We start from the raw sequence: 14,064 nt of genomic DNA on the forward strand, positions 1-14,064 counted from the left end.
GAAAAAAAAGGCAACATAGAAACTTTGGTGTCAGTTCCTTGCATATATCAAGTTTCAATATTTCACATAATACTTTTAGCATCTATGATAATGAAAATCAAATTCTAAAATTTTGGGCTCAACTCTTCCTGTTACTCTTTTTTGAGAAAAAAAACAAAAAGGAAAAAACACATGCTGCACCCTGAGGCCCCTTTTATTTCAGTAGGCAGACATACTTACCTCAGGCTTTCTCATGTAAGGGTGTTAAATAGTTCTTTTCAACCAAAAAACTTAACAGTTAAAATCTGCTTATAACTCGCCCATATATAAAAATGGTTGAAGCAATTTTTATCCTCTTAAATATATACTTTAAAATGTCACCCATCAAATATTTATTTATAAACTACTATACTTTCCAACATAAAATACATTGCAGTCACCTCCATTTCAAAGATGTTAATTTCTTTAGAGCAAACTGCATATACTATAAGGTCACAGATTAAAAGTACATAGATAGGGGCTTCCCTGGTGGCGCAGTGATTGAGAGTCTGCCTGCCAATGCAGGGGACATGGGTTCGTGCCCCGGTCTGGGAAGATCCCACATGCCACGGAGCGGCTGGGCCCGTGAGCCATGGCCGCTGAGGTTGCGCGTCCGGAGCCTGTGCTCCGCAACCGGAGAGGCCACAACAGTGAGAGGCCCACGTACTGCAAAAAAAAAAAAAAAAAAAGAAAAAAAGTACATAGATACTAATGTTTATCTTACTCATCCTAAAATAATCGCAGAAGAAATATTTTTTTAAAACCCAAATTACATTGCAACTCTTATTCAACCATCACGTTTTCATTAAGAACATATAAATTTTCTTAATGTTGTTTTTCTGATTCATAGCTTTTTGTTCTCATATAGTATATAAATCTTAGTATTATTCTATACAATTATTATAGTTCCAAACATCTGTTAACTAACTAAAAATAAATTTACTTGAATCATCTGATAAATAAAATAACCAAAAAAAGACAAGAGAATGGCTAAACAACATGTTAGAATAAGAGAAAGAATAACAGCTTAATGCCAATCTTTAGAATAACAATGGTAACATCAGAGTCACCATCCAAATAACTCAACTGCTCTTCATTAAGAACGGTATAATTGGGACTTCCCTGGCGGCGTGGTGGTTAAGAATCCGCCTACCAATGCAGGGGACACAGGTTCAAGCCCTGGTCCAGGAAGATCCCACATGCCACAGAGCAACTAAGCCTGTGCACCACAACTACCGAGCCTGCGCTCTTAGCCCGTGAGCCACAACTAATAAGCCTGCATGCCACAACTACTGAAGCCCGTGCACCCAGAGCCCGTGCTCTGCAACGAGAGAAGCCACTGCAATGAGAAGCACACGCAGCGCAACAAAGAGTAGCCGCTGCTCGCCGCAACTAGAGAAAGCCTGCGCACAGCAATGAAGACCCAGTGCAGCCAAAAATAAATTTATTAAAAAAAAAAAAGAACAGTATAATCATTTATTGATACTGAAACAGTACAAAAGATACTGAAACAGTACAATAGATGAAATTATATTTCAGTCACACACAGGGCCAATTTATTCAATGATGGAAGAAAGCTGACTGTTACTTTGAAACATGGCGGGCATTTTTTGGCCTAATGAACCAGATGCACATTAGTAAACAGACTGTGACGCATAACCATTACTCTACTCATCTTCATCCTACTATATTTAGATGTAAATTTAAAATGAAAATCTGTAAGAAGTAAGGTTATTGGAGCTATTAGAGCACAAAATATGCAACTTGCAGTAACTATGACTAAATAATGAAATAGAATCTCAGTGGACATCATTTACACTAAAATCTCATAGACCTTTCTGTATCCATTAGCATTTGGTTTAGCTTAATCATCAGACATTCTGATAAAACCGTCCAAAGGACACATTACATCCAAGTCTAAATTACAAGTGAGTACCATCTGCTCACTTATACTATCTCACCCAGTACCTTCCTTGTTAACACATCATTATCAAAAATAACTCTAAAGCAAAAGGCCACTTTTAAAAATGAACACTTGATAACAATTTGCATAATACAATTTTTGAGATATGTGTATTTTCATATAGTGTAAATGTCTAAACACAAATTAACTCAGTTACTGAACAAATTTTTAAGTAAAATCTGCTTGCAATTTTTATCTCATAACGTTCTCCATTTTAGTCCCTTATTCCTATATTTTATTTTACTTAGCTCCTACTTCCACATTATTCACTAATGTAACTCCCATTAGATGAATATTATGCAAGTATAAAAAATAATTCAAATTTTCAAAGTAAGTCATGTCATATTATTATCTATTATCTATTATCATTACAGCAATTCATATCACTGAAAAGTACACACCAATACAGTATGTATGAAAACAAAAGGGTTCAATCTGATTAGTCAATAATTCAATATCTTCCTTCATTTTAAGTTTTAAATATTATTTTAGAATAGAATCATACAACTAACTATTTTGAAATATGACTGGTTACTAAAGAAAAATTTTAGATGATAAAATAAAAACTTTTTACTTAGTTTTCATCCCTTTTCTTTACCTTTTACTTCTGCCTGGTATCTTGAAAAACAAGTGGATAGTTTTCTTGATTAATAAAAATTCAGAAAAAGAAAAAATAATATGTATTTAGTTGAAAATCTGTCTGCACACTATTTAGTTATTTAAGCTATACTCCAATAAGAGAATCTTTAACCCTACTAAACATAATTGTTAATACTTAAAAATTTTTTTCCTTCAACTTGTTGACATCCTCTAAAAAATATGGCACATTTTGATGCAACCCACTTAAAAGCTTAATTTTTGCTGCTCTTAATCCATTTTAATCTATCATCAATACTAATTTTATAATTTTTTCAATACTCTTATCTACAATAGGGTTCTCAACCTCATCACTAGTGAAATTTTGAGCCAGATAATTATTTTTTGTGGGAGGGTTGTTCATTCATTGTAGGATGTTTAGCAGCATCCCTGGCTTTCTCCATAGTAGATGCCAGTAGCAGCCCCACAGTTGTGACAACCCAAAAAATACGCATTGCCAAATGTCCCTCCAGGGGACAATATTGCCTCAGAGAACCAAAGATCTAAAGAGAGATAAAAGGAAAACTACCACTGTCAATACTTCAGATTAAACTTGCACACAAAGTGTATAAACAAAACCTAAACCACACCACTATTAATGCATGTCTGACAAGAATCTCATGGAAATGACTTATATAAATATAATCCTTATATAATCCTATTTTCATCAGCACAGAAGACAATGTTTATAGCTACAGTCTTTTCTTAAAAACAATTTTTGAAAGGATTTTCCCAACCTTATTTATGAAAAGAAGTAAAAGTTTCCAGATTCAAAATGGAATCTAGACTGACAAATAGGCGCAAGGAACTACAGGCTGAATTTACAACAAACCAGGAAGTAGGTGATTTCCTACATACTTTCTAAATGTCTTTTTTTTTTTTTTGAAGTATAGTTGGTTTACCATATTGAATTAGCTTCAGGTGTGCAACACAGTGATTCAACATTCTTAAAGATTATATACTCCATTTAACATTCTTACAAAACAATGGCTATAACTCCCTGTGCTGGACAATATATCCTTGTTGCTTATCAATTTTATACATAGTAGTTTGTATCTCTTAATCTCATACCCCTATTTCGCCCTTCCCCCTTCCCTAGTCTAAATATCTTGATAAGGAAAGTGCTATTTTGTACAGTGGTACTAAATGGTAAGCTAACGATTATAAAGTAGCATGTTAGCTACAACATCATTTACCCGTAAATACTAACCATACTGCAGTTACTGTTTGATGAAATGCATTTCTTGTCATCGCACCACTGGCACCCATTTGTATTGGCAGTACAGCTGGCACAATCTGCATATCTGTAACATCTGTCATCAGAAGCAGCTGTGATACAAATGAGAGAACATATCAGGACGAAAAAGAAAATGTCACACGTCTTAATTCACATATTTTTAACATCTGTTAAGAATCACTAAGACATTTTTAAACCATAAATATAACCATCAATATCAAAATTAATTCTTCAATATGAACTCAATTTTGTAATTTAATTAAAGGGATTTAGATACCTCTTAGACTCATCTTTATTCAGTCTACCAGGATCCTACAGCCATTTAAAATTTACACATTAAAATAAATAAATTAATTAATTAATTAATTAAAATTTACACATTATGGAGGGAGAAAAAGACTTAGAGGTATTTTACTAAACAAAATGTACTACTATATATCTAAAAGAAAACATTATAACAAATACTCATTGCTTATTATTCTTCATAAGGATATTTAGACATGACTTATTATAGATTAGCAAAACTTGACTTGTTAATTGTAGCACCAAAAATGTATAAGAGCCCCACTCATTTAAAGAAAATTGAACAATTTTTATCCAAATCATTCCTCATAAATAAATATTTACTAGTAATTATTCATAAGTTTGATTTATTTATTCAATATTTTATAAGAAATATTAAATTATAACAAAACTCATGAAAATTTTTAACTTTATGGTCTGCCTTGGCAATAATTCAGAAAGAAGAAAACTACCAAATGCAGAATAAATTACTTCATTTTTTTTCTTTGAAGCATACAGTATATCTTAGACAGGGTGTATTTGAAAGCATTTTTTACTTACATATGAAAATAATTCATATATATGGCCATGTTACATATACAAATTGATAAATATTACATACAGAATTCAAAAAAGAAAACTAAAAATAGCTAATAAAGATATTAAATTACTAATCACTGCTAAATTCAAACATTAGAATTCCTAATTAGAGGATTATGAGTTTTTAATTTCTGAAAGCTACTAAGGTAATTCTTACAAGCAGAATGCATTTCCATTTCTAGCCAAATAAAGAAGCTTTGTTCCAAATATAAGAAAGAAAAAAAATTTTTACCTGTTTTCAGAGGGCACTTAGCTCTAAGAATATTATTAGTATTCCCAGACTCCCAAGATTCACAGTGATTTTTATTCCAAATACATTTTATCCCTGGACCAGCATTTTTACAAAGTTCTTCATCTCTGAAAGCCTTGCAATTTGGAGGCTTGTATACAAGTATATCATTAAGGAGTACACTAGAAAATCCTCCAAATATATACATGGACCTATTAGAGACAAAATAAGAATCTTAAAGGAACAATATTAAGAAAAGTCTCTAATGTGTTAGTTTTAAAAATAAATTTAAATACACATTTTACATTATCTTATCTAGTTAGGAAACAATTTTTTAGAAATATATAATAGCTGTATATACTATAATAAGATATACTTTAGACAATAAGATACACTTTAGAATTGCTATACAGAATTATAATTTTTGAATACAAAGAATTTAGAAATTAGATATAGAGTTCTTCATATAGTGTTTTACTATCCTCTTGTAAAATAAAAAGACCAAGAGTAAAATTATCAAAAAGATTTTCAAAGTTTCAATTTGAAAAGCCCAGATGATTACTGAATTAACACTACCAATGCCAAAAAATTTGACATGCCCTCAAAACAGCCTAATTTTTGTTTCTAAAAATATTATTAACACAATAAAGGGAAAAGATCAGAAAATCCTTCAAGAATATCTTTTATTATTTAAAAAAAGTAAAATAAAAATCAACCAAATGCAGTTTTCAACAGAGAAGCCTAGAGGTTTTATGTTTACACTCTGAATTTCATTTTATTTCAGTTTCAAAAGCTAACTGATATCAGTTACACAGCTTCATTGTGATTAAGTTCTGACTACTTTTAGTATTATATTGGAGAACTTTTTACATAATTAGAATAAGGTAGTAATAAAATGAACTTATGAAAAATGTCATCATGAATTACAAATTTTAAGCTAAGGAATGATCTAGCATATTGTTTACTGTCACAAGTCCACATTAATGAACTTTTGCTATAGAAATAGCAAAATCATAATAACTTAAAGGATGAAGGTAACTTAATGATCATCCAGTACAAATTCCCACTGGATAGAACAGTCTTAAAGGCCAGAGAGGTTAAGAGATTTGTCAAAAGTCACACATTCAGTTATGACAGAACCAAAATGAGAATCTAATTCTTCTCACTTCCCTTGCTCTCCTCAGAAGAAATATGTGGCTAGCCTTTCTATCACTTCAGGCTGATCTTTTATAAGGAAGTCATTAATGATCTCTGGAAAAAGGAAAGAAGGCAGGATGACTTTTTAAAAGAGTATCTGAAGTTCTATCTCAGCACCTTTCCTTTGATACTCCCCTGCCCCTTAAATAAATTTAAACAAAAAAGAAATGAAGGATATGGTTAATGAAGCAAAATTCATTCCGCGGTATTTCAGGGATATATAAAATCCAATCCATTAAGTACAAACAATAATTTTTTTAAAGAATAACAAAATATATGGGTAGTATGACTGATAAATGTGCTTCTTTTACCCATTAATGACAACTGCAGAGTGTCCAAATCTGTTGACATCTCTATGAAGGTTTGGTTTCGGTAATATTTTCCATTCATCACAAGCTAGGAAAATGAAAACAGCAAAACAAAAAGTGAAAAAAAAACTATTTAAGACAAATACTATAAAATAATCATTGGCCAAATAAAGATACAATACTTAAAATTAGGAAGCCTTTCATTAATTTTCCATGACCTACAATTTAGTATCATTACTCAACTAGCATTATTCCTTAGATAAAAATAACTTCTGCCTAAAATTCTCAGAAATAATTTTACATGTATGAGAATAAAGGAAATCAAAGGAAAAAAATTAGATGAACTTTACATTGGAGGGTAATTTCAATGACATATTTTATTAAATAAACCAAGAATCATATAGTAAAATTCATGAATGTCAATATTGGGCAAACCCATCAGAAAGTTAAATCACTAAATCAAATTTTACATGCATGCATGCAAAATTAAACGGAATATATAATACTCAATGAGAGAATGCCTAAAAATGGAATCATCAAAATAAAATATTTAAATCAGTTTAATGATTCGATATTTCAAAGGAATAGTTTTCATTTTATGTAAAGGAGAAGAGCCTTAGTTGCAAAAAATAGAAAAAAGTGAAAAGAAGAAACCTAAATAATTCATGAGCTACATAAAGACTATGGAAAGAAAAATGATTAAAGAAAACTGTTTATCATTTAAATATAGCCTCAGAATTGACACATATATTAATAGAGATTTTGAAATGTCAAATAATTCAGTATTCAGTGACTAGAAACATTCTCAGGACAGTGTTTTAGATTTTATCCTCTTAGACATGGCATATCTAAAAGCAGGCCTTGGTATTTAATACAAGTACATAGATGTAACAAGGTTTAAAACAAATTTATTTCATTTTTTGGTAACGTAGAAGCCCTTCTGAAACAAGAAAATAATCTCAAATACAATTAGTTGTAATGAATTACTTGTTTTCTTATATAAGCAATCATGCCTATTACACTAGAAATGAAATAACAAATTTGGCTTTAATTCAATATTATTACTAGTAAAGATCAAAGGAATCACAAAAACGAAAACCATAGTTTAGAACATTAAACTGGAAGACTGAGAGCAATAAAATATATCTTGAATTATATCTCCCACTCTCAGTGTATTCTGAGGTTCACAAATCTGCCCCAAAAGGGGTATTCCTTAGTTGATATAATCTCTCTCTACAGTTCACAAAGTACATGAACCTATTAACTACTCTCAAAAGAGAGAGTACAAAAGCACAGAAGCCTAACTTTACTAAACCCAGTGTTTTCCCAATGTTTTATCCATAGAAGCACTTTTCACATAACACCTATTAACATTCCCAGGAGCCAAGGCTCTGAAGATCACATTTTGAGAACTACTATTATAAAGGCTTACACATAACATTCATAGTCTACCAGTTTTATGCATTAGAGTTCACTTAAGAAATGTACATTTCTTAGGTGTACATTTATATGCATGCAGTAATATAAAACTTCCAAAGTGCTTTCATCTATATAACTTAAAATAGTCTGTATAAGAATCCAGTGAGATTGATTGAGCAGGTTATCACCATATGCCAGAAATGAAAAAGGAGACCTAGGAGAAGTTAAGCAATGTCCTTAAGGCCCATTAGATTACCTTTGTTTTTCTATAAATTATGTTTATGAATGCCTGATGTTATAAAAGTATATTGAATGGATTCTGAAAGATAATTCCCATTTGGAGAGAAGGGGTGACCTGTAAAAGGTACAGACTTTGACAAAGAAAGAGATGAAAATGTTAGAGACAGATAATGAGTTAAGGCAGACAGATTTTAATCATTCCACCAAAACCCAACACACACACACACACACACACACACACACCCCACATGGCCACTGATTCATAAATTGTGTGTTGAATACAGTATTCCAGCAACAGAATTAGAAACCTGAATGTGCGTCAAAGAAATGAAACAGAAAAGAGTCAGATCAAAGAGTAGGACTTCCAGAAATTAGGACTTCCAGAAACCAGTTTATTTTAAAAATCTCCAAAGAAAAATCATCTTCAAGGTCATCTTTGGGACATCTGGAATCCAGAAAAGAAAATGACCCAACAATCTGAGCCTATATAGGACTAAAGAATAAGTAATTCGGCCAGCGTCCAAAACAAATCAGCAGAAGGAGGGAAGAAAAGCAGATTTCCAAAATGAGAACCAGGGAAAATGCTCAGAAAACCCATCTAATAAGTGAATCAGGAAAAAGAGCTGAGAGAATAAAGGCCAGCATTTACTAAAAATTAGGACTTTTGAAGATTTCTTGTAACTCTATGCTCTCTTTAGGGAAAAAGAAAATTTTGAAGTACACAGAATAGTCTAAAGAATGGTATTATATACACCTATATACCACTACCCAGATCTGTCAAACCCAATATTTTACCACGTTTACTGTAGATTTGCTAAAGAAAGAAAATATTACAGATATGATTGAGGCTCCCTGTGTACTCCCTCTCAAATTCAACTGCTTTATGTCTTCTGTCTTTGGACACAACCACTATCCTATATTGTTTTATCAATGTTCCCATACCTATGATCTATATAGAGTATTTTTGTAGTTAATAAAACAATATAAATGGTATCAAACTATGGATTCTTCTCCACCTTGCTTATTTTGTTCAACCTATTGAGTTTTTTTTTTTTTTTTTTTGGTTTTTTAACCATTTTTAAGTGAACAGTTCAGTGACATTAAGTACGTTCGCATTGTTGTGCCATCATCACCATCCATCTCCAGGGCTTCCTTCATCTTGCAAAACTAAAACTCTGTACCCATTAAATAATAACCACCCATTCCCTTCTCTCCCCAGCCCATGGTAACCACTACTCTACTTTTTTGTCTATAAATTTGACTATTCTAAGCACCTCAAATGAATGAATTCATACAGTATTTGTCCTTTTGTGACTGGCTTATTTCCCTAAGCATGTATTCAAAGTTCATCTGTGCTGTAGCATGTGTCAGAATTTCCTTCCTTTTTAAACCCTGAATAATTTCCATTGTATGTATGTACGACACTTTCTTTATCCATTCATCCATATATGGATATGTAGGTTGTTTCCAGATTTTGGCTACTGTGAATAATGCTGCTAGGAACATGGGTGTACAGATATCTGTTCCTGCCCCTGATTTCAATTCTCTTGTGTGTATACCCAGAAGCAGAACTGCTGGATCATATGGTAATTATGTTTAACTTTTTGAGGAACCTCTATACTCTGTCCTATAGTGGCCATACCATTTTACATTCCCCCTAGCAGTGCACAAGGGTTCCAATTTCTCCACATCCTGGTCAACATTTGTTGTTTTCTATTTCTTGATAATAGCCATCCTAATGGGTGTGAGTGGTATCTCACTGTGGTTTTGATTTGCAATTCCCTAATGATTAGTGATGTTAGGCGTCTTTTTATGTCCTTATTGGGATATTTGTATATCTTCTTTGGAGAACTATATCTTCATCAAAAAGCCTGTACATTAACTTGGTCAAATTTATTGGTTTCCGCCATAATTCAAAAAGAGACATGTACCACAATGTTCACTGCAGCACTATTTACAATTGCCTGGACGTGGAACCAAGCTAAATGCCTGACAGATGAATGGATAAAGAAGATGTGGCACATATATACAATGGAATATTACTCAGCCATAAAAAGAAATGAAATTGAGTTATTTGTAGTGAGGTGGATGAACCTAGAGTCTGTCACACAGAGTGAAGTAAGTCAGAAAGAGAAAAGCAAATACCATATACAAACGCATATATACAGAATCTAAAAAAAAAAAAAATGGTACTGATGAACCTAGTTGCAGGGCAGGAATAAAGAGGTAGACATAGAAAATGGACTTGAGGACATGGGGTGGAAGGGCAAAGCTGGGACAAAGTGAGAGCAGCATCTACATACATACACTACCGAATGTAAAATAGTTGGCTGCTGGGAAGAAGCAGCAGAGCACAGGGATATCGGCTCAGTGCTTTGCGATGTCCTAGAGGGATGGGATAGGGAGGGTGGGAGGGAGGCTCAAGAGGGACAAGATATGGGGACATGTGTATGCACATGGCTGATTCGCTGTGTTGTGCAACAGAAACTAACATAGTATTGTGAAGCAATTAGACTCCAATAAAGAGCTATTTTTAAAAATGTATTGTTTTCCTTGTGATTTGTGCTTTTTATTCTTAACTCAAGATTGTAAAGATAATCTCTAACTTTCTTCAAAGGATGTACAGTTTGGCTCTTACTATTCTGATCTTCAATCAAGTTGGAAGATATTTTTGTATTTGCTGCATGGATCTAACTTAATTTTCCCCATATACAATATTTCCCAGATATTTCTCAGTATATTTCCATATACCAATTGCCCAGAACCATTTTTTGAGCATTTATCCCTGATCCACTAATTTGTGTCTCATTTGACTTCTGTACTGCTGTGGTTTGTTTTTATTCCACTTGTTTTTAACTAAAGATATATATGTGCAAAGTTTAAAAGCAAATAATCCCACAAGGTTCATCACAGAAAAGCCTCCTCCTCCCTATCTATGGGCTATGGAAGCCCGAAATTGAAAAGCACATAGTTGCTTCTAATAGTTAAAAAACATTTTTAATTACTATTATAATATTATATAAAATTAACTGAAGAATTCATCAAACATTTTATAGTCTTTTTAAATGGGTAAAGATTCCTAAAGTGGCGGCCATGACCTTTACCTAATAAAAATAACATACTAATTGCTTATCAGTGCTATATAATATTTAACTCTCAAAACAACTCTGAGGAGTAAATATTTTTGTCACCATGTTTTAAATAAGGAAAACAGTCTTTAGAAGTTAGGTAACTTCCTTAAAGTCATTAAATAGTAAAGTTAAATCAAAACCAGATCTCCTTAACTTCTTTACGTTATACTGCCTCACCACACCATCAAAATATCCTTTTTGAGATAAACATTAACTTCTTGAAAATAAAAACACAATAATACAGTTTTTTAAAAAAGTACACAAGTCCCTGCAGAAGAAAAGCATTACAGTACAGTAATAAAAAAAAATTATACATAAGAGCAATTAACTCAGACAAATAATAATACAACCCAATTCTACTTCAAGAAGTTCTTTGCCTTTTAATATATGTGGTTGCAGGAGGTGAAGGCTTTATTACTATCTCCAGGACATAACCTTCAATTATACTAAACGTTCAAAAATAATTACACACAATATTTGTGGTAGACTTTGGTGCTGCTCAACAAATATTCCAGTTGTCGTCCTTAAGGCCTAGGCAAAATGATACTCCCACACCCCTTAGAAGTTGGATGTGACAATATGACTTGTTTTAGTCAAGGAAATGCAAGCTAAAGTGATAACTGCATTTCTGGATGGAACCATTTAATTACCAATGAAAGAAAATGCAATTTAGCCTTGGTCCCTAACTAATAACAGTAAGCAAATATGCCCTCCCCACCAACACTAGACATGTATCACAGGTGAAAAATAACCTTTTATTGGTGTTAAGTATAAGACCCTGACACATGGGATGGGAACATCGGAGCTGATGCCCTGAAAATCTCCCCCAACTTTGTATTTCTAAATTTTCCTGAATCTTCTGAGACTGCAGAAGTGGTCTACCCTACTCTACTGAGAGACAGTACTCTACCCTTGCTCTGAACCCAGTGCAGCAGCTTCCCTCCAGTAACACCTGTACCCTAGTTCAGAACCTGCTCACACCTTCCCTATTGGCCATTGGGTCTATAACTTGGCTCAGCATAACTCAGCCTGTTACATTCTGGGACTGCTAAGAAAAGAAACGGACTACGTCTCAAAGGATCTGTACGACCTAGATAGCAAATACTGGCAGAAGTTGGGGGGAATACACATGGTTCTGGATTCTGAAGGGAGTTTGACCAAAAGCATCAGAACCTTACACTGGATTAGGAAAAAATTATTTATTTATTTAAAAGCACTCTGCAAGGGCTTCCCTGGTGGTGCAGTGGTTGAGGGTCCGCCTGCCGATGCAGGGGACACGGGTTCGTGCCCCGGTCCGGGAAGATCCCACATGCCGTGGAGCGGCTGGGCCCGTGAGCCATGGCCGCTGAGCCTGCGCATCCGGAGCCTGTGCTCCACAACAGTGAGAGGCCTGTGTACCGCAAAAAAAAAAAAAAAAAAACACTCTCCAAGATGCAGGATTTAGGATTTATCCCCTTATAAGAACCCTGGGAGATGGTGTGAATTCACTGTTAAGATGACTCCTATACACAGCAAAGGAAACCATCAACAAAATGAAAAAGTAACCTACTACTGAATGGGAGAAAATATTTGTAAATCATATATCTGATATGGGGTTAATATCCAAAATATATAAAGAAATCACACAACTCAATAGCCAAGATACCCAAACAACATGATTAAAAAAACAGGTAGAGAAATTGAAGAGATATTTTTCCAAAGAAGACACACAAATGGGCAACATGTACACGAAAAGGTACTCAGCATCCCTAATCATCAGGGAAATGCAAATCAAAACCACAATGAGACATCACCTTACACCTCACAGAATGGATATCACCAAAAAGGCCAGAGATGGCAAGTGTTAGCGAAGACGTGGAGAAAAGGGAACCCGGGTGCACTGTCAGTGGGAATGTAAATTGGTAAAGCGACTATGGAAAACAATATGGAAGTTCCTCAAAAAGCTAAAAATCGAACTGCTATATGATCCACCAATCCCACTTCTGGGTATATACCCAAAGAAAATGTAAACAGGATATCAAAGAGATATCTGCACTCCCATGTTCATTGCAGCATTATTCACAATAGCCAAGAGACAGAAACAGCCTAAGTGTCCGGCAATAGATGAATGGATAAAGATGTGGTATATATATACAATGGAATATTATTCAGTCATTTGAAAGAAAGAAATCCTGCTGTTCGTGACAACATGTATGGAGCTTGAGGGTATTATGCTAAAAGAAATAAGCCAGACAGAAAAAGACAAATAATAAATGGTATCACTTACATGTGAAATCTTAAAAAAAAAACAAAGTCAAACTCATAGAAACACAGAGTAGAAAAGTGGTTTCCAGGTATGGGGGAAATAGGGAGAGGTTGAGGAAAGGGTACAAGCTTCCAGCTATAAGATGAATAAGGTCTGAGGATCTAATGTATACTTGGTGACAACAGTTGCTAACCCAATATTGTACACCTGAAACTTGCTGAGTAGAACGTGTTTTCACCAAAAAGAAAAAAGATAAATATATGAGGCGATGATGGATGCGCTAATTAACTAGATGTGGGGGGATCCTTTCACAATGTATATTTATATCAAATCATCAGAATGTACACTTTAAATATCTTACAATTTTATCAATTACACCTCAGTAAAGCTGGGGGGAAAAAGATGACTCCTAGAAACATGGAAAAATACAGTCTAAATGCCAGAATTGTCATAGCAAACACTAAAAGTAGGGGTTAAAAGTCTAGGAAAGTGGTCCTGTCACTGTTGGAAAAAGCAGCATGTGCAATATATAGAAAGCCCCTGTGAAATAATCCCAGTG

At 33.6% G+C, this 14,064-nt stretch overlaps 1 protein-coding gene across 1 annotated transcript in view; it reads right to left on the bottom strand.

Moving 5' to 3' along the window:
* Positions 1-14,064, bottom strand: part of ATRNL1 (attractin like 1) — a 691,263-nt gene that overhangs the window by 553,235 nt on the left and 123,964 nt on the right. The window contains exons 11-13 of the mRNA XM_065893763.1: positions 6,474-6,558; positions 4,969-5,177; positions 3,828-3,946 (exon numbers count right to left, since the gene is read on the bottom strand). Of these exons, the coding sequence (XP_065749835.1) occupies positions 3,828-3,946; positions 4,969-5,177; positions 6,474-6,558 (413 nt within the window). The remainder of the gene's footprint in view (positions 1-3,827; positions 3,947-4,968; positions 5,178-6,473; positions 6,559-14,064) is intronic.

The sequence above is a fragment of the Phocoena phocoena genome, chromosome 16 (genome assembly GCF_963924675.1).
Source record: "Phocoena phocoena chromosome 16, mPhoPho1.1, whole genome shotgun sequence".
NCBI classification, from domain to species: domain Eukaryota; kingdom Metazoa; phylum Chordata; class Mammalia; order Artiodactyla; family Phocoenidae; genus Phocoena; species Phocoena phocoena.